This window comes from Ochotona curzoniae, unplaced genomic scaffold (genome assembly GCF_017591425.1).
Source record: "Ochotona curzoniae isolate NIBS_2020 unplaced genomic scaffold, NIBS_Ocur_1.0 contig_3498, whole genome shotgun sequence".
NCBI classification, from domain to species: domain Eukaryota; kingdom Metazoa; phylum Chordata; class Mammalia; order Lagomorpha; family Ochotonidae; genus Ochotona; species Ochotona curzoniae.
The window spans coordinates 2,437,537-2,462,921 of record NW_024465885.1 but is presented as its reverse complement, the minus strand read 5'-3'; the positions used below and the strand labels follow the sequence as shown (position 1 = coordinate 2,462,921).

Sequence of the window (25,385 nt, the reverse complement as noted above, 5' to 3'; positions counted from 1 at the left end):
TAAGGTGCAAAGTTTGGTTCTTTTAAGGAAATCCTCTTTCTCCCTGCTCATCTGCTGTCCCATGAGTCAGCTGCTTCTTGCTCACATGTCAGGCCTCACTTAGAGGGAAGACATCTTTGTTCCACAGACTGGGTCAGGATTTCCTGCTCTCTGACCAATCAATATGTCCATTATATGTATCCACCATTGTAATGAGCAGACTGAACCACAGGACATTTATGTGACCTGTATTTAACCCCAACTAATGAAAACCATACAGCACAGCCTAAATGCTTGTCTCATATCTGGTTTTCATGCTAGTTCCTGTGCCTCTTAAGAGACAGGGCCCAGTATGATGAGGTCGCAGCATTGTATCAGGAACCCTGCTAGTGCTTCTTACACAGTTTCTCAGTAAAATTTGAATGTATAGGGGTCAGTGTTGTGGTCAGCAGGTAAAGTCATCACTTGCAGTACCATGAATCCATATGGGTGCTGGTTCAAGATCTGGTTGTTCCACTCCCAATCTAGCACCCTGATAATGTGCTTGGGAAAGCAGCAGAAGATAACCCAAGTTCTTGGACCCCTCACCCCATGTGGAAGACCCTAATGAAGCTCCTGGCTCTTGGCTTCATCCTGGCTCAATACTGGCCTTTGAGACCATTTAAAGAGTGAATCAGCAGATAGTAGAGTTCTGTTTCTCCTTTGCTCTCTGTAATGCTTTCAAATAAACATAAATAAATCCTGAGGACATTTGAATGCGTGAGTATATCTCTTATGAGAAGGACATAACATTTACCTCATACCCACTCTTGCTCAAGTTGCCTTATATAGACTCTTCCATTTAATCCTCACAGTATTGTGGGCTATATGCTGCTACTTCAGTTTAGTAGATAAGAAAACAGACTCTTTAAGTAGCCAAAGGCATTTTATTATTAAAGGCTGCAAGTAGGGTGAGAAACAGGTTGCCTGCAGCCAACAATGACCCCTATTTCCAATGGCAAGCCTTGGTAGGAAGCAAAGGTTAACCAACTCCCACTTGGCCTCTTCTTCCCTGCTCAACTTTATTTCAGAGGCTGGGAAAGGTGAACTCTAACCTTAGCTAGTGATGGCTTTGCCTCCCAGCTAGGGATGGCTTTTGGACATAAGCAGAACATTTCTGCTCTTTTCAAAGCCAGTTTATTTCTTTGAAAGGCAGAGGGAAGGGGAGAGAGAGAAGGAGATGGTAAGAAAGACAGAGAGATCTTGCAACTGCTGCATCTTCAGATTCACTCTCCCCAATGTTTGCAACAGCAAGACCGGGCCACGCAGAAGCCCAGCGCCCAGAATTCTCCTAGGGTCTCCCACACAAATGGCAGGAGCCGAAGTAGTCAGGGAATGGTGCATTAGCAGGGATTGGGAACAGAGGAGCACACCCAAGAACACACGTCCCAAAATGGAACGTGAGCACTCCAAGGGCAGAAGAGGTTGTCACACGGCTGTGAAACAGCTGAATGAGCCATCTTGTGACCTTGAAGGAAAATCTGAGAGAATCACAGGGACATCAGCCCTGATGAGAAGGACCCACACACCTCCCTCAGACTTCTTGTCCATTTGGAGGGGGGTGGGGGGAAGAACACTGTATACAAGGAGACTAAACACAAAGATTTATCACAGGAATAACTACTGTGTAACAGTACATATGCTGGTAATTCCCTTTCCCATTCAACTGCTACCTGACCTCAAATGCATCTGTACTTAGCAAAGAACAAATTTTTACTGACTGTTCTCTAAAGACCCTGTTTTGGTGTTAATCTTCTCAAACACTACCTTGATTCTTAAAACAAATAGCTTCTTAAAAGGGCCCCTAAGACTCAATTTTCCACCTTCCATTCAAGTCTAATCTGTAATTACAAATCTCTCAAATCTCCTTATTCATTCTCCAGGGGTTAATATACTATATTCTCTCTTACTTTGGGCCTTCATAGACAGCGATTCTTAAACTCCAGCACACACCAGTCACCCAGACAGCTTGCTAATACACTGGCTGCTGGACTTCCTCCCCCAAAACTTCTGATGTGGCAGGTTGGAGGTGGAGCCCAAGAAGTCACTTCCTATCCCCTAGGGATGCTGGTGCTTTTCTCGGACATTCAGTAAGTTCAACCACATGTGGCTAGCACTGACCCAGTGTCAGGGAAGTGGTCCAAAAGTGGCCAACGTTGCTTAAATGCTGGGACATGACATTCCTGTGGATAGCCACTGTTAAGAACTTGCTGAATTCTGACAAAGGATCAGAGGAAAAGGAATATACCTGCTGGTTTTGTAGTGTATTCAACCGAGAATCAAGTTTCTTTTTTTCAATGCATAAATCATTCATCTGATGAAGCTTTTTGGTGTGCTCTTTGGTCTTCACCATCAGTTCCCACCGCATTTGAGCAATCTTTTCCTACCAGAAGAGACAGGTGCAAAATGGAGTAAATGAATAAAAGGGAAAATTGAGAAAAAATGAGCACCTAGAACCATCAGCAGTAGGCACATGTGAAAATGCAGTCAGAAGCTCATTAGGAGAACACAACCAGAAGCAACTGCACCAGGCCTGGTTTGATTAAAGGGGAGAATAATTTTTAAATGCCCAAACAAAGCACGTTAGGAGAAATAAGACAAATATGGGTATCATGCTATTGTTGAGAAATGAGGTTATTATTTAGTATGCGGTACTGATTGCTGGTGCTCACTACTCAAATGGAGCAATGATGATCATGCAGCAACATTTCATAGACTGCTCCCTCCAGGGGCAGTCCAGGACCCGCAGGGTAGCAAGCCGGACTGGCCATGGATCTGCATATTAGCTTTCTTTTGTTTTCCTGGTGCTCCATCAAATCACGGGGTGGCATATCCCTTATCTAAAATGCATGAAGCCTGTGTCTTGGATTTTTGATTGTGAAATATTTACATATACAAAATGATGCATCTTGGCAGAGGGGACTCAAATCTAAACTCAAAGTTCATTTATGTTTCTATGTGCTTTATATGCATGCCTGAAGATGCTTCAACATAAAATTTTTAGTGCTCTTGTGTTTTGACTGCTATTTGTCACAGAGGTCTGATAAAGTTTTCTAATAGTGGCAGCATATCAACACTGAAAATGCTTGAGTTTTAAAACATTTCAGATTTCTAATTTTCTGGTTGGGATCTCCAACCTATATTTTAGATTGAACATATTATCTCCTACATAGAGACTAGTTCCACTGACATGGGCAATCAAAATAACTTGCTTCTTCATTGCACACTTGTACACAGGGCTCCTGGGCAAGATGGCAATAGGAATGTCCTCTCCTGCCCTATGTGCTAAGGAGATAAGATAGGGAAACAGGGAAAGCCTGATGATTCATGGGGTTGATGACAGCTTCTATCTCTGAAGCAGGATGGAATTAGGGCATTACATCATTGTGGTCCTAGGAAATACAAATGAACATTAACATTTTTTAAGACCCTACCAGTCAACCAGTCTATGCCTTGTTACAAGGCTTGGTAGAATTGTGTTCTAATTTCAAGCTGGAAGAGCATAGGGAAAAAACTATATAATGGCACAAGATCTGAAAAGGATAGTAGTTTCTAACAGAGTGTCTGTACATGATTTCAGAGTTTAGTTGTATCTCTGTAATCTTTCATGTCATTTTGCATCCTACACATTAATTGTATCAAATGCATTTTTGCATTAAACCCCAAAACCTGGTGCTGCTGTTTTAACTACAAGATAACAAGTTCCTCCCACTTAGCAAAGAGTTGAGTAGAGACAGGCCCAGGACCCAGGGATAGCCAACTCGGGCCCACGGGGCTAGCACCAGCTACACAGATGCCTTCAGGAAACAGCTCACCTGAAATCTTGCATCTGCCAAGATTCAACCTCAGAAGATCACCAGCCCTCTCCTTACCTCCCACATCTTCATCTCCTTTGCATTCGATAGCTCCTTTCGAAGTTTTCTGATCTTCAATTCCTCAAGAGTTGTGTTCACAGAAAGGGTCTGAAGGGCCTCAAGGTCTATGACACGGCCAAACTTGCTGACCATTAGCTGCCGGACTGTTTCTTCCATTTCTACGAGAGGAACTCACAGTCAGAGGAGCCAAAGCTTCCACTGCTATGAAATGACCATCACCACGAACAAGCCTTGTAATACATTATATACATAATATATAATTATGTATGTGTATATATGTATGTATATATAATGTTTTACCATATACCTTTTCCTATGTTTACCTCAATTTTAAATGAATTAAAAATGCATATGTGAAGAACACTACTAATAGAAGAAACTATAGAAAATTGCCTTTTTCTGGGCCCAGCGCAATAGCATAGCTGTTAAAGTCCTTGCCTTGAACACGCTGGGATCCCATATGGGCACTGGTTCTAATCCCGGCAGTCCCGCTTCCCATCCAGCTCCCTGCTTATGGCCTGGGAAAGTAGTCGAGGGCGGCTGAAAGCCTTAGGACTCTGCACCCAGATGGGAGACCTGGAAGAAGCTCCTGGCTCCTGGCTTCGGATTGGCTCAGCTCCTGCCATTGTGGCCGCTTGAGTGAACCACTGGACGTAAGATCTTCCTCTCTGTATATCTGCCTTTCCAATAAAAATAAATCTTTAAAAAAGAAAATTGCCTTTTTCTAAGTGATAAGAATTACATGCATTTATTATATCACCTGTTATCTGGGCAACACTGCCATGCAGGGTATAAGTTGATTCAAACACACAGGTGCAACCTGGCAATGTCAACAAGAGCTGAAAATTCATCCATGCCCATAGAGCCAGAGTAGAATCTGGGAGAGAAGGGTGTCAATCGTATCTTCAGTGTTTCATTTCTTAAGGCATGTAGTAGGTACATGAACTCTGTACTGTATTATTCTGTATTTGATTACACACAAAGATAAACAGATTGTATGATGAAGGACTACTCCTTTTAAGAGAGGAGCTAACCTTGTCATGGTATCAGAAGAGCTAGGAAGTAAGGAGATGGGAAGATACCCTTATTTTCTCTCTCAGTGGCTGTGAATCTGTAATCCCTGCTTTCAAAGTTGGAGACAACCGCTTGATGTGCTCCTCTGACCAATAAATGTAACTGGCAATGGCGGCCTTAGATACTTACTGTGGATAGTTTTGGACATCTCTCTCTTTTCCCGGATGAGCAGCTTGCGCCTCTCTCGGCATTCTTTGTTAAGCTTTTGCTGCTGGGAATTTTCTTCTTGGAGTTGTACAATTCGTTCCTGCAGCCTCCCCAAAGAGTGGTTAGAGAAGACCAAAGTGCCAGAAAGATCACTAGGTATTTCTCCAAATACCATATACTCTATCTGCAAAGACAAAATGAATCAAAATCAAAGCAAAATAGACAAAGATTCAAGTTAAATGCAAGGTCACAGAGTGTAGGGGGAGGCGAAGGGGTGTACTTCCTTCTCTGCCCCTTGTTTTGCTCCTTGCCTCTGACAAGTAAATTCAAAGCTGTTGACAGATAAGAAGCCACACTGTTTATCTCTGGAATCAGGAAATCTTCCCACATAGATCATACCTAGTATGATATGTGTATACATTATATGTGTGTGTGTGTGTATGTATGTGTGTGTGTGTGTATATATATATTTTTTTCTTCAATTGACCATAAGTTACAATTCAAGTAGAATGGAGATTAACAAAAAGTGGGAAAAAAAGATGAAATATCTTCCTGTTGGGCACTCTCAGTTAATGAGGGTAGAATGTAGTTAATTTAGGAAGACATCCTGAATCCTTGCCAGCGTGGAACCAGAACTAGTTGCAATTCCTCTGGAAGGGTCCCAGGAACAGTTAATGTGGGAATGAATACAGAGGAAATTTCCTAATCAATAGTTTAACAGATCCAGGGGGGGAAAACAACTTGCTATAGGAACAAATTGTGCATTGGTGGACAATCTCTTGCTATTGAAATGTAAATGGTTCAAGTCCCCCCTCCCCTATTCCCTATGTGAAAACCTTTTTAAAGTCTGATGCTGTTAATAAACTTCAGCTATTGACCATCAGTGAGTAGTCTATATGTGTTATTATTGGCTCAGCGAACCAAATCCATCGCTACTGGACAGCGAACAATTATCGACTAAATACTCAGTAAAGATCATTCTTGCATCATTCCTTCAGTCCACAGATGGTATGCAAAAAGTATGTGGGCAAGACTAAAGATTACAGCCCCTAAGTCATTCATTCCACGCATCAGTCATTGACCCCTGACCTCTCCAGACCAGATATAGATATACTTAACCTTCAACATGGTGATAGACCATAGAGAAACAGACAATATGATAACGGACAAGAGAAGTCACGGTAACACTCTTCAGGCAGAGTTGTCAGCAAAGGAGCACGAGTCTCCCCATTGGTGAGCCCTGGATCTCCGTCCGGGAAGCTCTGGAGTTGCTCAGCGCTGGGCTCCCTTCCCCACTGCATTACCTGGTGGAGTTTGAGTGGCATCACCACCAACAGCTCGTTGAGTCGCTGCTGTTTCTCTCGCTGATAGGCCTCCAGCGCCTCCTCTGCTGTGTTCAGATTCGCTGCCACAACTTTCACCTGGAAGAAGCCACGGGTGAAATGGAGAGATTCAATTAGCACACACGTAAGGTGGTTCCAGAGGCACTGGAAGTGCTCCCCGAGGGGGTGGGTTCTGCATGTGAGCCTGAGGTGACATGCATCTTCGCAGGTGGCAGCCTGGAATGGATGCTATTTTCTCCTCACCCAGTTAAGATCCACGCCATGTTTCCAACCATTCATATGTCCTCAGAGTCTATGTGGAGGTTTTGTGAATACTTGTTCCAAAGACATCATTTTACTTCCCTTTTATTTTCTATGTGACAAGTGGCCCTCAGCTGCTAAATGTCTTTATCAGAATGGTGGGAATCTGGTTTGGACATAGGAACTGAAATTGGTTAAAGCAAAGAGCAATTTAAAGCAATAAAATGACAATATTTCCAATGCACATTAAAGAAATATTTATTTATTTTACTGGGAAGTTAAGAGTTACAGAGAGAGGGAGAGACAGTGAGAGTGCATCCACCTGCTGAATCAATCATCAAATTGTTGCAATGGTCCAAAGCCAGAAGCCAGCAACTTCCATCCTCCACTGCTTTCCCATGCTATTTGCATGGAGCTGGATAGGGAAACGGAGCAGCTAGGACATGAAGTGGTGCCCTTATGAAATGCTAGTGTTGGTAGGTAGTGGACTGGCCTGCTATACCACGTCAGCACATTCTTTACCTCCTAAAAATGTGGCAATTTTCCAAGTCATTTCTTATTTACATGAGATTTAAGAAATATATACCAACAATAGGTTTCAATATGAATTGCTAGGTGATGCTGCTCTTGGTAACAGCACTGAGAGGATAGAGAGCAAAGAGAAGGCTAAGCCCACAGTATTCCAGAGCTCAGCTCAGTGATCTCTACCGTGGGCTGTGTGCACCCCAGAATGCCAACCAAATGGGGTGCAGAAAGAAAATAATAGCTTCTGCTTCTATTTACTTGTATCTTGTTCTTTCAAATTTCTTCTGTGTGAATGCTCCATAATGTGCAAAGTGTATTGCAGGTTGAGTAGCCGTTATCTGAAGTGCCTGGGATGAGAGTGTTTCAGATTTTGGAACTTTGCGGGAGAGGTCTGAAATATTTACATGACTTTACAGGATGATGATCCCCAATCCAAAAGGCCAAACTCCAAACTCTCTGAAATCTGAAATTTATTTTATAAGGGGTATGCTCACCTTGAGATAAAACAGTTCACTAACATATTTAATAAAAACATACAGTACATCCCCTTATGTTCTGGAGACTCATTCCAAGATCTCTAGTAGACGTCTAAAACCTTAGACAATATTGAAGTGCATATGCACACATACACAGATATTCACATATTCTGTTTTTATATTATGTTTTCCCCATACATATGGATGTATGATCAAGTTTAATTTATAAATGAGGCACAGCGTAAGATTAAGAATAATTATCACAATATAACAAGTTATTCAAATGTGGTCCCTTTCTCTCAAAATATCATACTGTACTGTAGCATTTTTGGAGAGCAGTGCACCGGAGGTAACTGAAATCAAGAAAGAGAAACCACTGATAAGGAGGGATGACCACAGACATTTATTATAGTGGTTGGTGCTCCACATTTTTTTAACCTATAGGATTATCCAGCTAAAATAAGTGTGGAGACCGATGATTAAGATAAAGTCTTATCATGAAAAGGGCAATGGGTCTGGTATTGTGGCTAAGGTTAGGCTGCTGCTGTGACACCCACATGCCATATAAGCACCAGTTCAAGTCCCAGCTGCTCCAATCCTGATCCAGGTTCCTGCTAATGTGCCTGAGGAGCGGCAGATAATGACCCAAGTATTCAGGCTCCTGTATGCATGTGGAATACTCGAATGGAGTTCCTGACTCCCTGCTTTGGACTGGCTCAGCCCCAGCTGTGGGAGTCATTTGAGAAATGACACATTAGACAGAAGATCTCTCTATTCTCTGTCACTTTGTCTTTGAAACAAACAAAATATTTTAAAAATATATCTAAAAAGAAGAGCAATGGTTCCTGAGAAAAAAAAACCCAGACAGAGCATTGGGAATGCTTCTTTTCTGAGCATGAGCACTGACAATGTAGTGTCATGAGACGGCAATATTTTGATGGGAGGGTGTCACCTTACTTTTTTGGACAATGCATCATACTCCTTTTTGAGGTTATCAACAATTTTCTTTTCTTCAACTAAGGCCTCCTCAATGTCCAGTCTTTTCTCTCGAAGTTGAATAGCCAGTTCGAAAAGCGCTGGATCACAACCTGAAAAAAGAACAAAAATTAAGTTGCCCCATCAGTAGTGCAGCATGGTAGCACTACAAAGGTGGCTGTTAGAGCTTCAGAATCAATAATGTACACTTGCCAATCCTCCAGGGCAAGCTTCCACTATGCTTATGGCTCCCACTTTTCAGGTGGAAAGTACTACTAGTTTTAATAAACTTGATGGTAATGACAACAGAGCTGATGCACCGGGCAGCATGGAGCCAGGCTTTTTGCTGGGCCTTGTGTGCACATTATGTCACTCAGGGCACACAGATGACAAGCTATAAACCATGCTTCCCATAAGTAATAAAGCTAAGTAGAAGGAAGCAGGCACAACTGGCACAAGACAGAAAGGATTCTGTCATTCATGACTGTCATTCATGAACGGCCACCTAAGGAAACAGATAATAAAGCATCCAGAGATACACTGGACTATACTTTCTACATTTTAATCACTTTTTCCTGATATCTTGTTGTTGGAGATTTGAGGCACACAAAAAGCACCTACTTGGTATTGTCCATTCCAGTCACACTCCACGGAGTACATGATTTTGTAGCACTTACTCGTTGGACAGATGGAATCATCAAACACCTCATCTTCCGATCCAGACTCATCTTCATCACTCTCCAAGCTGGATTCTTCCTCACTCGATTCCTCACTTTCTTCATCTTCATCTTAAGGAGACAGAAGCACATTTTTAGGAGAGAAATTTCTGCACTTAACTAAATAGCTCATTTTAAAAAATTTATTTTTATTGGAAAGGCAGATATGCAGAGAGGAGGAGAGACAGAGAAGAAGGTCTTCCATCCGATGATTCACTCCTCAAGTGGCAGGAGCTGATCCAATCCAAAGTCAGGAGCCAGGAACTTCCTCTAGGTCTCCCTCATGGCTGCAGGGTCAAAGACTTTGGGTCATCCTCAACTGCTTTCCCAGGTCACAGGCAGAGAGCTGGATGGGAAGCAGGGCAGCCGGGATTAGAACCAGCGCTCATATGGGATCCCGGCATGTTCAAGGCAAGGATTTTAACTGCTATTTTATTGCACCGGGCTCTGAATAGCTCATTTTTAAAAAGTAACATCCAGTGTCACTAGGAAACTAACAAAGAGGTGAGGTAGGAAATTCTTCAGTTTCAGAAGAGTTTAAAATGTCAGATAACAGCTCATGAACTCAAATGTTTACCAAAGGCTGTGCCGCAGTTAGTATCAACAGATCCATTAGAGGGAGCCGAGAGCAGGGTGCCAAGCTGCTTGTGCTCTAACCCACCTCACACATGTGCTTAGTGAAATGGGCCCTCCAGCTTCCTAAATCATAATGGGTCCTAAGAACAGAAAAACTATCTGAGCTGAAATAATGTTTTTATAGCCTGCACTTCATTTAGTTGGTATGGTGTGCCATGATGTTTGGATTTCTAGATATTGCACCAATTCCCGTGGGGGTGTTATGTCGACCAACACCCTTCCCTTTGATCAAACCTGAGTGAAGCTTCTTTGGGTGCTCTTTCTAACGAGTGCCTAACTCTGGTTTCTCTTCAGATCACATAAATCTTTTGCCTTTTACTAAGGAGTGCCTACACTGAGCTCTGACCTAAGCCCGTTCAGCACAGGCTACAAAAGAAAAACAACAAACAACCAAAACCAATCAACCAACCAAACAAACCAAATGGGACTGTATCCAACTAACAAACTCTTACACAGTAAAGGAATTAATCAGAAGTTGAAGAGACAGTCCCGAATGGGAGAAAATGTTTGCAAACTACCCATCTGAGAAAGAACAGATATCCAAAATATACACAGAACTCAAGACATTAACACTACTGAGCTATAATGAAATATCTAAAATTTATTGCCATCAGAATCTCAAAAGCTATAAAGAAAGAGGGTGAGGATGAAAAGTCCTCAAATTCAGCTCAAGACATCAGCCTAAACATTAGAGAAGTTGTGTGAGCCTCAAACAGGATACACCTGAGTGAGTCTACACCAAGATACATCATAATCAGATGTCTAGGAACAGCAATAAAGTTATCAAGAGAAACATGACCCTTACTTATAATGGACACAACCATTTGAATATCACTGAGTTTGTCATCAGAAATTATGGAAGCCAGAGGATCCAAGATGGCTAAAGAGAGAGGCCACTGGCCTTGCTTCAACCCCAGAGAAGCACCAGAACAAGAAAATATTTCCAGGAGATTGAGGGAAAACATTATCGAGGCAGTGACTGGAACCAGAATTAGCAAAACAACTCAGAAATCCAACAAAATGAAAGCACATCACAACTGCTACCCAGGATCCTCAGCTAGGTGCATGTGCACAGGTGTGTGCTTGCAGAGGTGTTCTCCATCTTGCCTGGAAAAGGTAAGCTGAAAGCTTCACAACCCTTTTCATGACCACAGAGCAGCAGCTGTGACTACAGAATGCCACCATCCTTACTGACTTTAAATCTATTCTAGACAGATGACTGAAGTTTCACCAGCTGTTTTATCCCCCAAATAGGAAGTCATTGCCTATACCTATCCCCCAAGGAGCCAGGCTCAAGCTGCAGCAGTCAATGCACATCTAAATTTCATTCTGTTATAGAGGACAGCAAACAGTCCCTTCTCTAGCCAAAGTCCCCAGAGCCAGAGCCAGCAGCATACCAGAGAAGACTACAGGTCCTTCCTAGAGCTGCAGGATTATTGGGCACAAGTCCCAAGACACTTTAGCCCTCTCTGCCCGATCTAGAAAAGTGCTCCTCTGCTTCCTGGGGCCTGGTGCCAGCATCAGTAAACATGAACTAGAGGACCTGAGCAAGTCCCTCTGCATCTTTTAGTGCATGATGCTGGAAGTCATGGCACCTGCCCCAGCATCACTCCTGCATGTCCTGAGGGAAGCAGGGGCAGTCCCTTTGTGGTCTGTAGCATTGGAACTGGGGCTGTTAGGGCTACAGTCCCCAGTCTCACTAGTGGGACCAGAGGGCCCTCACCGCATTCCTCTGCTTAGGGTTGGTGGTTGCCAGTCCACCATGCCCAGAATAACTGGCACTCAATCTGTGAAACCTAGGTAAGGATCCCATTGCATACTGCAGTTTGGGGATTGTTACTATTCTATAAGTTCTAAGGATGCCTACACTCCACTCTCCTCCCACCCCTGTAAAGTTAGGTTATGTATATGTAGAAATTTATCCATTTCTTCAAGGTTTTCCAATTTATTATCACATAATTGCTCATAGTAGTTACACATGATCATTTGCATTTCAGTAGTATCTCCTTTTCCTTTTCCATCTTGGGTTTATTTGAGTTTTCCCCCCTTCTTTGCTAGTCTGCCTAAAAGCTTGTCTATGGCTCAAAACAATCGTTTCATTTTGTTGATCTTTTTTTAGCTTCAATTTCATTATTTCTGTTCTGATCCTTATAATTTCTTGCCTGTATATGGATAAACATATATAAACTAATGAAATTACATCCCTACCTCTCACCATATACAAAATAAAATTAAGATGGATCAAAACCACAAATGAAGTCTTGAAGCCATGGCATTTCTAGGAGACGACATACAGAAGGCACTTTGAGACATTAGTGTAGGCAACGATTTGCTTGGATAAGATTCCAAAGTGTAACAAAAGCAAAACTAGAAAACTGGGATTATATCAAACTTAGAAGTTTCTACAGAGAAGAGGAAATAACCAGTACAATGAAGAGGCATCTAACAGAAAGGGAGAGAATATTCGCAAGCTACTAATCAAGCAAAGGATTAATATTCAGAATACACTGGGAACAACAACAAAAAACCCTCAATAACAACAGCAGCAAAAATCCAGTTAAAAATGAGTGAAAGATTTGAATAGGCATTTCTCAAAAGAAGAATGACAAATGGCCAACAAACATGAAGATGATCAATATCACTAGCTATCAGGAAATTGCCAATCAAAACAACAATGAACTTACCTCTTTACCTGTCAGAAAGTCTAGTATCAAAAAAAAAAGAGAAAATAACAAATGCTGGCAACGATGTGGAGAAAGGAAAACTCCTGCACACTGTTGATAGCAATGCAAACGAACACAGCCACTACAGCAAACAGTGGGCAGATTTCATAAAACAGAATTGCCTTATGACCCAGCAATCCTACTGCTAACTAAATATATCCAGAAGAAATGAATTCACTGTATCACAAATACCTGCTCACGCTTACTGCAGCAGTGTTTACAACAGCCAAAATACGGAATCAACATATGCCAGTCATCCAACGAATGCATAAAGAAAATATAACATATATGTGCATATATATATGCAATAAAGAGGAATAACATCCTGTCATTTGCAACGAAGTGGGTGGAACTGGAAGACACAATGTTACGTGAAATAGACCAGATGTAGAAAGGTAAATACTGGATATATTGCCTCATGTGTGGGAGATAAAAACAAAATAAACAACAACAACAAAAAAACAAACAGGGGAGGGAAGAATATAGGGATTTTGGATAATAGGTGATAATCAAAATCAGAATGAAAGAGTTCCTAGTGTTGCACAGTTCATAAAAATGTACTACATATTTTTAGAATAAATTAGAAGGGAGAAGTTTCAGACCTCTGATGATAAATATCCGAGAAGGGGAAACGCTGATAACCCCATTTTGCTAATGTATGTGATTGACTATCAAACTGTAGTTCCCACATGTATATAATTACTGTTAATTGTAGCTTTAAAAAAAAAATCATGAAGGCCAGAAGGAAAAGGCACAATGATTTCTAAAGTGCTGCAATCTAGAAGCCCAAAGCAGGGTCTTTGAAACATGACTACCCTAAAGTAAGGGCTACAACATTCAAAAGCAGGAAGGAAAAGATAAAAGGAGGAATCTTAGAATATCAGGAAAGAAAAAAGTACACAGCAAACAAAAATACAGATAAATACAATGGGCTTTCTTCTTGGCGTGTGTTTAATTGTATCTGATGAACGAAGCAAAAATACAACACTGATATTTTGCAGATAAATGTAAAGAAAAAAGCTTCACATAATTCTGTTATAAATGGATGAGGGTACCCGAGCTGTAGGCAGCAGCCTAGGTTGCTTTGTACCTAGGCAAGTGTTAAAACAGATGGGGAGAAAAGCAGCCAATAGCAGACAGGCATCTTGGGCTTGGTTGATGCCAAATTTGTGTTAACTATACCAGTATGCCAGCATGCTCACCTATTCTATTTTTTTTAAATTTTGCTTTCTAATATTTTTGAAGATACATGCAGGATTTGGCACCGCAGGTCCCCAGCTGGGATAGGGCTGGTCTGCACGAGCACCATTTGGCACATCCCATGCACTCCTGGGCTTGGGAACTGTGGATTGACCATGGAGAGGGGCAAGGGAATGTGTGGGAGGGAGGACCACTGAGGGAGTATGTTGCAGGTGAGGAATGACTTCTGAGGGACTTCCACTGACAAGGCCACTGTACTTGCTGCGGAATGCATGTGTCAGAACTGGGTCTCCTCAGTGGCTCAGAGTCATGGACAGCATACTAAGACACACATAAAGGACAAGGCAGCCCACTGGGTCCTGCAGAGCACATCTGATACCGTAGCAGAGGATAAAGGACAGAATGAATTGGACAACTACCCCAGTCAGGTGTTGACAACAAGTATCTGGGTAAGATACATCTAATACTATTTAAAATCAATCAAAAAAGGAAATTCTTTAGGTGTAACTTTAACAAACATGAACATGAGAACTGCACATGTTTAAAAGCATAAAATGCTCATAAAAGAAACCAAAGATTCAAACAATTTAAGACAAATTGTGTTCCTGCACTGGAAGACTCAAAGCAATAAAAAATGCTAGTTCCTCAAGTGGATTAACATTTAATAAAATTGCTATAAAAATGCCCACAAGAATTTCTGAAGATACAAACTTGTTGACACTAAAATACAACAGTTTTGAAAAGGAAGAACAAAGTGGGAGGAATTAATCTTAAGTAGGTTCAGGATTCAGTCTGTAGTTTCAGGACTCAGTCTGTACTAATGAGACACTGGCATTGATGGTGGGATAGACAGAACAAAAGAACAGAAAATCTAGACACAGATTCAGACAAATATGTCCAAATGATTTTGGCCAAGATCAAAAGCACATCAGAGGAAGAGAAAACAGTTTCAACAAAGGGTGCTAAAGCAAATAAAAAGACAAGATAGAGAATGGGAAAAAACATTTGCAAGCTGCATACCAAACACAGGGCTAGTGTCCAGAATATGTAAATAACTCTCAAACTCTACAGTGAATAAGCAAACAATCCTAGTCAACAATCATCATGAACAGGCATTTTACTGGAGAAGATACAAAGAAAGCAAACAAACAGCGAAATGACATACCATTCTACGTTAACTGCTGCCATATATACACAGATTAATTCTAGGGTTTACAACTTGTCATCCACCCAAAACATATCTACACTGTGTCGCAGTGAGGACAAAAGGGGAGGAGCACCTAGTAGGTCCTTTAGTTATTTCTCTATTTCAAGTTCATGAGAGAAAAGGGGGTCACAGGTGAAACATGAATACAAACCAGCTTCTCCTTCAACTTCCTTTTTCTTTACTCTTTTAATCTTCTTCTTTAGGACTTTCAGGAGGAAGTTAGCAAATTTATTGTTTTCTCCAACGGCTGCTTGGAAACCAGCATAAAGTGCCTTTTCTTGCTCCTGGAGCTTAGTGATTTCATTCTTTTTCTCTTCCATCTCTTTAAGAGTTTCATTTATTTTCCACTAAATGGATAAGAACAACTGATAAATGTTTCTGATATACCAGATCCAGAGAGCAATGTACTTAACAACACAAAGGTGCAGACTACAAACACTTCAAAAGATTGTTAAGGTTTTTTTTTGTTCATTCTAACTTATCTAAAAGGCAGAAAGAGAGAGAAAGAGATGGTCCATCCACTGATTTACTCCCTCAGTTCCCCACAATCACTAGGGTTAGGTTAGGCCAAAGCCAGGAGGCTAGAATTCACTCCAGGATTTCCACATGGATGACAGGAACCCAAGCCCTCCAGGCACTGCCTCTGCCTTCCAGCGAGCACACCAGCAGGAAGCAGAGGAACCAGGATTCATTCAAACCCACTCTTCTGAGAAGGGATGCCAGTGCCTGAGTTACAACCTATACTACTGCTACACATCCAATGCTGCTTCCAAAAAATGAATTATGAGAAGTTTGCATTTCTGACATTTGTAGAGTCATCTATTTATTTGATTAAAATTTGATAATCTTTTCATAAAATTCATTTTGGTCGGGAACAACTTTTTAAAGTTTGGTTTCTTCAAAAAAAAAAGTCTAAGTAAAACAAATTGGGATTTTTATTGGTATCTGTATGTCAGTTAATATTTTTGCATATATGGGTTCAACAGAAGTTAGCTTTGTATGCTACATGATAACTAAAACAAAAAAATGCATTCTTTTTAATGAAGCTGAGAAACCTAAAAGCTGCTATAACTACTTATTCTATAGTATCTATTTAATGAAGCCCTTCTTTAAAAAAATAGTATAACTTATTTACTTAACATATATATAACAATGAACTCCATTTCCTATGGTATTCAATTACATATTACATTGAAATTTGCTATCATACTGAAGAAACCCATCAACTTCTAGGGATGTTTAAGAATAAAATACATTCAAACTCAATTTGATATCTGGTGACAAAACAGATTTCTGAATTCCATAGATAAAGAAAATACAAGGCTCACTTTCAAAAATTTCATTTTTTCTATCTTACAAAGTATGGGCTCAAATTCACACAGACACATAATCTGTCATTTCTTTGTGACCAAGGATACTAAAAATGGGGAATAAACAGATTCAACGGGACAAAAGAGGGAGAAGACACAAGAAAGAGATGAAGGCAAGATCAAATGGAAAAATGAAATGAAGAAAAAGAAGAATCGAGTCTCTTGTGAGGACAGGTGCAGCCGGCTAGGTTTCTGCTGCTCTCTCACCTGCATGTCCTGCTCCTCCTTGTCTAGCAAATTCACACGTTCTTGAAGTATGTTCTCCTGCTTTTCATAATTCTTCAGGAGAAGCATTTCTTGAAACAATGTGAGATGGTGCAGGTCTGATAATTTCATCTGGGTGTCTAGTTTCAGTTTCTGATGTCTCAGGAGTCGGAGTTCAGCGTCAAAAGTGATGATCAGTTCTTTGATCTGAGGTGGAAGAAAGAATAGGTAAATACATTTTTTAAAAAGGTTCATTTTTATTGGAAAGACAGATTTACAGAGGGAAGCAGAGACAGAGAGGAAAATCTTCCGTCCGTTCATTAACTCCCCAAGTGGTCACAATGGCCAGAACTAGCCGATCTGAAGCCAGGAGCCAGGAATTTCTTCCAGATCTCCCATGCAGGCGCATGGTCCAAAGGCTTTGGGCTGTCTTCCACTGGTTTCCCAGGCCACAAGCAGGGAGCTGGAAGGAAGGTGGAGCAGCCAGGAAATAAACTGGCACCCATATGGGATCCTAGCACTTGCAAGATGAGGGTTTAGCCAGTGGGCTATCACACTAGGCCCACAAACGCACTTTTATAACATCCAAAAATTTTAACTTATTTCAAAGCATTTTTTCATTATGCATGGATGAAAGTTGTATATCAATGATAGTTGTGTGTGTGTTTTGTGTTGTGTTGAGTGTGCATGATGTCACAAAATTCATTAATGGTAAGACTGGTGTGATAGCATGGCAGGCTAAATTCCACCTGTGTTGCTAGCATCCCATATGGGTGCCAGTTTGTATCCTTGCTGCTCCATTTCTCATCCAGCTCCCTGTTAATATGCCTGGAAAAGCCAAAAAACGAATGGCCCAATTGCTTGGACCTCTGTACCCATGAGATCAGAAGAAGCTCCTGGCTTCAGATTGGCCCAGTTCTGGACGTTGCAGCCATTTGGGGAGTGAGGTAGCAGATGGCAAATCTCTTTTTTTCTCTGTCTCTGTCTCTCCTTCAGTGTGTAACTTTACCTTTCAAACTACAAATAAAATCTTTTTTTAAAAAAAACCCTCGTTAATGGCATTAAATGTACACATTTATTAAGTGGTAGATATTCTATAATTAAATTTCTCCCAGCTATTTTGTATCACTGACTGATTCATTGATGAAGAAGGACCTTCTTGCCCCAGCTGTAGGCAAATGCCTAGATAGCTCTGAGGCAAGAGTTAACACTGAGAGACAGATCTGCCATCTGCTGCTTAACCACCTGAAAGGCCCTAAGTGCCAGAGCCGGGCCAGGTTGAAGCCAGGAACTCCATCCGGGTCAACTACTTGGGCCATCTCCTGCTGGATTTCTGATGGAGCAAAGAGCTAGATGAGAAATGGAGTAGCTGGGACACAAGCCAACTCCCATTAGAATGCTGTTGGCAGTTTTACAGGCTATGCCACAGTGCTGACTCCTAGAAAAACAAACACACACACAAAAAGTTTAAAGTCCTGGGGTTAGCACAGTTATTTAAAATTATTTCTAGAAAACTAAAGACAGAGAGGAAGACAAGCCTTTTGTGAGTGTTGAGGTGGTCACATGGAGAAATTTCCCTGCTCTTCCCTTTTAGCTTCACCCCTTACCCTGTTAGACAAGTACTGCTGCATGTACAAGTGTTTAATCTCATCCCTCTTCATAATCTCCAGCTCCACATCCGTTGGCTCTGCTTTTCCAAATTCTGCCACCTTGGGAATATCCAGACTGTATACAGATGGTCTTGATGACCTAGATACTGAATCTCGTGTTACCAAATCTGCATCCTTTAAAATTGAATGTCTGAGGAATCCTCCAGCTGAGCTTGCAGACTCCACCTGCTCCACTTGGTATGAACTTTCATCAAGACTTTTCGCACGCTCACGCTTAAAACTTAGGAGAGTTTCTTCATCATAGTGAAATCTCCTTTCTGGAACTTCTTCTGGGTATATCTGAGGTATCTCAGGAATGGGGATGTGTTTGGATTTATCCAGAGACAACTGAATGTTCTTCAGTTCTTGCACCAGGCACTGTATTTCATCAATAACAGCTATTTTAAGATCTCGGAGAGAGAGAATGCACCTGTTCATGTGCATTTTCTTTCCATGGGCCTGAAAAAAAATTAAGAAAAAAGAAGCAAAACAGAGATGCTGTCACGAATAGTCTGAAATGTCACTGGTTCTTATAGCCTGACTGGTAGGTTGACAAAAATTTATGACAGAAATGTGTCTGATTGTCCCTATTACTGCTATTACCCTGTGCTCTTCTGTATAGGCTTTTTTTTTTTTCTCATACAGCTCCCCTAAGATGGAAGGTCAAACTGTGATCTCTGCTACCCCTTGCTTTCCAAAGTGGTCTGTTCAGCTGGCTTGTGGGCCTATGGTGCCTTCCTTTCTCAAGCCACTGTGTAGAAGTCCTTCAGGAAGCTGTGTGCTTAGCAGGATATTCGCCCTCTCCAGGAGGGGAAAGCCTTTCACTGTCTTATTCTACCAGATCTTCTAATTTCTTTGGCTTAATAAGATTCATCCAGGATGCCCACACAGGGGAACCAAACTACAAGGTAGACTCTTTTCACTCTGTTTTGGCCATACAGTTACTGTTACTCCTTGTATAGACAAGATCATGACCCTGAATTTCAGGATCAAATCACACCAAGAGATTCCAGGAGAGATCCTGGGTTAATTCTCCATTTTACCTAAACGAAGTGTACCACTGCCTCTAGGCATGGGACGGTGCTCTATTTACCCACTGTTCCCGCATTACCAGCTTTCTACCTGGGTTCGCTCTTAAATGCCCTCATCAGATCCTAGCCACCCTACCTTATAGCTGCTACTTAGATTACTAGAAGGTCCAAAAGTCATTAGAAGTTACTTTGCAAAAAAGACAATTTTTAAAAATAAGAGATAAACAAATCTTCAGCCTATCAATTTATTTACTATATATAAAATAAAACACTATTACAAGACAGTAAGATAGTTTATAGTCTTAGAAAAATAAACCATTAAAGTTTGGACCACAAAGCCAGGACTCTAAGGGCTGTGAGGTCTACCTTTTTGGACAGCACTCACCCACTAGCTTTATTTTTTTTTTAATTTCTAAAATTCTCTTAAAAATTTTTAAAATTTTATTTTTATTGGAAGGGCAGATTTACAGAGAGAAAGAGACAGAAAGTAAAATCTTCCATCCACTGGTTCACTCCCAAATGGCCACAATGGCCGGAGCTGAGCTAATTGGAAGCCAGGAGCCAGAAGCCTCTTTCAGGGTGCCAAGGTTTTGGGCCATCCTCTACTGTTTTCCCAGGCCACAGACATGGAGCTGGAAAGCGGAGCAGTGCCCACTTGGGATTGGTGTCCAGATGGGATCCGAGTACACGAAAAGTGAAGATTTGGCCACTAGGCCATCACACCCAGCCCAACAAGCTTCATCTTTTCGGATTTCTAAATACTACACAAGCCTAACTCAGGCTGGAGGGCAGGAGAACATATAATACTGGTTTTCAAATGTCTAATGCTTTTTAATGACTTTGGATTTGACCATAACTATGATGAACACTTACTGCTTTTAACCAACGTTTTAACCTTACTTAAGAGGTAGAACAGACATACCTTGTTCTTGTATGAATACCCTTTTCACAGATGAGATAACTGAGGGTTGGGGAGATACACAAGGCTTGGCAACAGTCACAAGGCTGTTAGGCGGCAGAGAAGGAAATAAAGCTCTGGGCTTTTGACTTTAGAATAATGTGGTCTATCTATATTAATTGGTGTCACAATTTAAACGTAACGGATTTCAATGTAATTCAGTTAAGCTCATTCAAGACATTCATGCCTGCCTATCTTCTTTAGCAAGTTTATAAAATTTCAGGTTATCTGACTAATAAGTTGTCGTCACAAGAAAGCTAGAATCTGAGATATAAACAGGCAAGCAATAGGTAGGTAGTTAGCAATTTTAAGTAGATGGATTTAACAAAATAAAAAAAAATGTGGTCTTAAAGACATTTCTCTATGATAATGGATAAAACATGATGAATAAAGAATTATTTTAGGGACCTGGTGCAGTAGCCCAATGGCTAAAGTCTTCACTTTGGACAGGCAGGGATTCTGCATGGGCACTGGTTCTAATCCCAGCAGCCCCACTTGCCATCCAGCTTCCTGCTTGTGACCTGGGAAAACAGTCAAGGACGGCTCAAGGCCTTGGCACTCTGCACCCATGTGGGAGACCCAGAAGAGGCTCCTGGCTTTGAATCAGCACAACTCCGGCTGGGGAGTGAATCAACCAACAGAAAATCTTCCTCTCTATCTCTCCTCTTCTCTGTACATCTGACTTCCCAATAAACATAAATAAATCTTTTTTTTTAAAAAAAAGAATCATTTTAGCTGACAGCTAGAAAAGAAGCAAAGGATCACTAGTAAATTGTCCACAATGTGCATTTTTACTAGGAACGTATAGTTCAAAGCTATAAAAACCTATTTGTGGATATGAGTCATCATGTCAAGATCCCTGTACTATGACATATAAATTATCTTTGGTGAGGTAGAAAAAGGTACTTCTATTTCAGGAAACTTGATTTCTAATTGTCAGAAAATTGTCAAATATTCAAATCTGTGATATCGCTGGCACCCTCACCAATGTGAAGGCTCGAATGGTGCCACCTGCACCACTATACTGGGTGGTCAAGTATGAAATCCTCCTAAATGGCAACTCAGATTCCTTTGAAGCCTGGAAACTTGAAGCTACTTGTCAAGTTCAGGTAGCAATTAGGAATGAGAATAACAGGAAGAGGTAACTTTGAGAAAAAGAGAATCAGAAATCACAATGACAGGAAGCAGTTTGAAAGTGCAGAGAAAAGGACCCAGTGCGATAGTCTGGTGGCTAAATCCTCACCTTGCATGTGCTGGGATCCCATACGGTCACTATCCTGGTGGCCCCACTTCCCATCCAGCTTCCTGCCTGTGGCCTGGGAAAGCAGTGGAGCATAGCCCAAAGCCTTAGGACCCTGCACCCACATGGGAGTCCCAGAAAAAGCTCCTGGCTCCTGGCTTCGGATTGGCTTAACTCCAGCCATTGTGGTCACTTTGGGAGTGAATCATTGGATGGAAGATCTTTCTCTCTGTCTCACCTCCTCTCTGTATATCTGACTTTGTAATAAACATACATAAATCTTTTTTTAAAAGTACAGAGAAAAAGAAAAGATTATACATTAATTGGTTAATATTAAGTTGCCTACAAAGTATTAGTGTTTCCTGCAAAGAAACACTAAGCCAGGGCCTTTTCCTTGAAGTCTTTGTGGGCCAATGGCAGTCAAAAAATAAATCCAGTGAGAATTTGTATGAATTTCACAGGTAAAAAGCCTACAAAATAGTATAACTCTTTGATCCAAGAAATTGGCAACGAGTCATAAAATTAACATGAAGACTGGTTACTGCTATAGCATGTGATGGATCTTAGAGGAGTTTCTTATCTCCCTGGATCTCATTCCTCATTTGTAGGATGGACATGCCAGATGATCATCAAAGTCCTTTTCAGTCCTAAATTTCTGCGGCTATGCCTTCTAATGGACCAGATACAGCAATGAGTGGCTTTTGGAAGAAAACAAAAACCAAACACACAACAACCACTACCCCAGGAGATTTCCTGTCACCATGTCTATAACCTAAGTACCATGGAATCCAGTTGTCCTAGTTCCTCTTCCTTCTTGGCAGCATTTATTCTCATGTGTTCTGGTATCTTATAGTCTGGGGCAGTCTTCAGATTGAAATCTCCCATGAACACTTGGGCTTCTTTGATTGCTTGGACATCTTTAGGGTCTTCATAGTCATCGCCAGGCTTACTCCTGTATCTATCAGAAACACCAGGCACAAGTACAACAATGAGCTCCAGCATATCTGGTTTATATGGATACAACTTTAAATCCAGACATGAAACCAAACTATAACCCTATTTATGGGGCAGAAGCCAGTAATTATTTTTAAAGCATCCCAACCAAAATACATAAAGAAATAGGGGCTGGTGCAGTGATACAGCAAACTAATCCTTTGCCTGCAGCACCAGCATATCATATGGCTGCCAGTTCATATACTGGTTACTCCACTTCCAATCTAGCTCTCGAGTAATGGCCTAGAAGAGCAATGGAGGATGGCCCAAGGCATTGGGACCCTGCATGCATGTGGGAGACCTAGAAGCTCCTGGATCCCAGCATGGGATCAGCTCATCTCTGGTCACTGCATCCACTTGAGTGAGCTAGCAGATGGAAGACCTCTCTGTGTGTGTCTCCCTCCCCTTCTCTTTCCCGACAACTCTTTCAGGTGAAATAATTAAATCTTGAAAAGAGAGTGAGAAAGGTCAATTAAATTGTACTGAAATCACTTGAGTCACTGCTAGGTTTCTGGTCATTTTTAAGTAATTCACATCAAAAGTTCTTTAATCTAAATTAATCTAGTTGTAATCTAAAACATCCTAAACTTTTTTTAAAAATCACTAAAAAGTTAATTAGACTTATTTTGTTATATAATAATTTTCATAAAACTTTCACAAAAGCCTTTGTGCTCAATATGATAGCTTGAACATATACCTCCCCCTTACCCCAAATTACATAGAGATGGCTATAAAGAGGTGTAAAAAGTAAATTACTTAGAAAGTGGATAGAAACATATGAGAAAACCAGTAATACTGTCCACATTTTTGGAAGACAGAAAGAAGATGAAATTATAGCATTGAATAAACCTGGACAGAGAAAACTATACGCCAGAATACTCACCGGAAAAGGCTACCAAAATCTTTGAAAGTGATCCTCTTGGCAGAGCCCCTAGGAGGCCCAAAGATCAAATGGAATAGGTTTAGAAAATGGAGTGAAACGGAATGAAATGCTGATGCATTTGGGAAAATAAAGCAAAGGGTATAAATAGAATGTGCGAAGTAGCGAGAGCCTTCCAACTTTCCCATGTGCACATACATGTAGCAGGAGCAATCTTTATACCCAGATGAAAACTGAGAATCTGCTTCCTGCAGAAAATCAATGCCCTGTTGGAAACTACTAACACGTATGAGGGTATGCGTAACAGGCCTTTAGTTAACAGACCCCAACATGCCTGCCTGATTCTTTATAACAAAATTCGTCAGCCAACATAAACACATACACAAAGTCTGCAGTCAGTAGTTTCCCATGGGAGAAAGCCCTTCTAGAAAACAAACATGAAATACATGGGAGGAAACCCAAACGTCTATTGCATATTCACTGACAGTCGTTCACCTGTGCAAAGCTGCACCCTCTAAAAGAAAAGCTCAGTGTTTTTTAAGGAAGAGAAGAAGAGTTACTTCTGCTTCTGACCAAGTTAAAAAAAAAAAAAAACAGTGCCCACAATTATCCTTAGTGAGGTAACTGGAAAAATGGTAAGAGTTTTATTTCTAGATTCATTTTTATGTCTCTTCTGAGTTAGTATCAAAGTAATGCTAGTTTCATGAATTGAATTAGAAGTAATTTTTCCTCTTCTATTTCCTGGAAGAACTAACTTATCAGCTTCTTGCTAATGAATCCTTGGAGGCAGTGAGTGATGCGATGCCTTAGCTGGATGTGTCCCTGCATATCCACACGAGACAGAATGAGTTCCTGGTTCCTAGCTTTGGCTCTGCCCAGTCTGCTTGTTGCAGGCCTTTGTACACTAACAAATGGAAGAGATCTTTCACTCTCACTCTTGCTCTCTACTCTAACTCTAGCTCTCTGTCACACATTGTAACTCTTAGTTTTTAAATTGAGAAATCTGTACCTAGACTAAGAAAAAGACTCAATTTCAGAAATGAAAGACATGACAAGTGATATCCCAGAAATAAAAAGAACCAAAAACGATTCATGCTAACAAAATGGAAGAGAGGGAAGTGGAGGGAAGTGGAGGGGAGTGGAGGGGAGTGGAGGGGAGGGGAGGGGAGGGGAGGAATGGAGGAGAGGAGAGAGGAGTGGAGGAGAGGGAGGAGAGGACTCTTTCATCCGCTGGCTCACTCCCAAGTAGCTGGCCCATGACACAGGCAGGAGTCCAGAGCCCCATCTATTTCTCATACAGGGGTGGCAGGGACCCAACTCCTAGGCACAGTCTCTGCTGTTTTCCCATGGAGCTGTAAATTATCAGGAAACTGGACTAAAAGTGAAACAACCAGGATTCCAAACAACACTCCAATAACGGGATGTGGGCATTCTAAGGAGCAGCTTAGTACTACACCACAATGCCAAATGCTTATTAACAGAAATTCTAAGCCCTCAAAAATACTAGAAACTGAATCCAACATCATTGCAGCCTGACCAAATTGGATTATCCCTCAGATATAAGGAGAGCTCAACATACTTAAATCACTTACTTTTTTTTAAGGTGGGTAAACTCTACCTGGGTCTCCAACATGGTGGCAGGGACCCAAGATATTGGGCCATCATTTGCTGCCTCCCCCAGTGCATTAATATGAAACTGGATTTGAGGCAGAACAGCTGGGATTTAAACTGGCACTCTAATAGGGGATGACAGCATTTTAAGTAGAGGCTTAATCCACTGAACCACAATATTCCAGCAACACCAGCCTGAATAGAGTTCTTCAATCCTTCAAATTCACTGAGTATGTGAGTAAAATGGAATGCTGGGACTCAGAATTCTATGAATCAAGGAAGTTCCAACAGGAA

General features: G+C 41.2%; 1 protein-coding gene across 1 annotated transcript in view; it reads right to left on the bottom strand.

Annotated features, from left to right (window-relative positions):
• Positions 1–25,385, bottom strand: part of CFAP44 (cilia and flagella associated protein 44) — an 82,877-nt gene that overhangs the window by 783 nt on the left and 56,709 nt on the right. Inside the window, exons 24-33 of the mRNA XM_040980908.1 lie at positions 22,388–22,565; positions 18,337–18,837; positions 16,733–16,936; positions 15,307–15,502; positions 9,351–9,461; positions 8,656–8,786; positions 6,419–6,535; positions 5,097–5,298; positions 3,891–4,051; positions 2,267–2,401 (exon numbers count right to left, since the gene is read on the bottom strand). Of these exons, the coding sequence (XP_040836842.1) occupies positions 2,267–2,401; positions 3,891–4,051; positions 5,097–5,298; positions 6,419–6,535; positions 8,656–8,786; positions 9,351–9,461; positions 15,307–15,502; positions 16,733–16,936; positions 18,337–18,837; positions 22,388–22,565 (1,936 nt within the window). The remainder of the gene's footprint in view (positions 1–2,266; positions 2,402–3,890; positions 4,052–5,096; positions 5,299–6,418; positions 6,536–8,655; positions 8,787–9,350; positions 9,462–15,306; positions 15,503–16,732; positions 16,937–18,336; positions 18,838–22,387; positions 22,566–25,385) is intronic.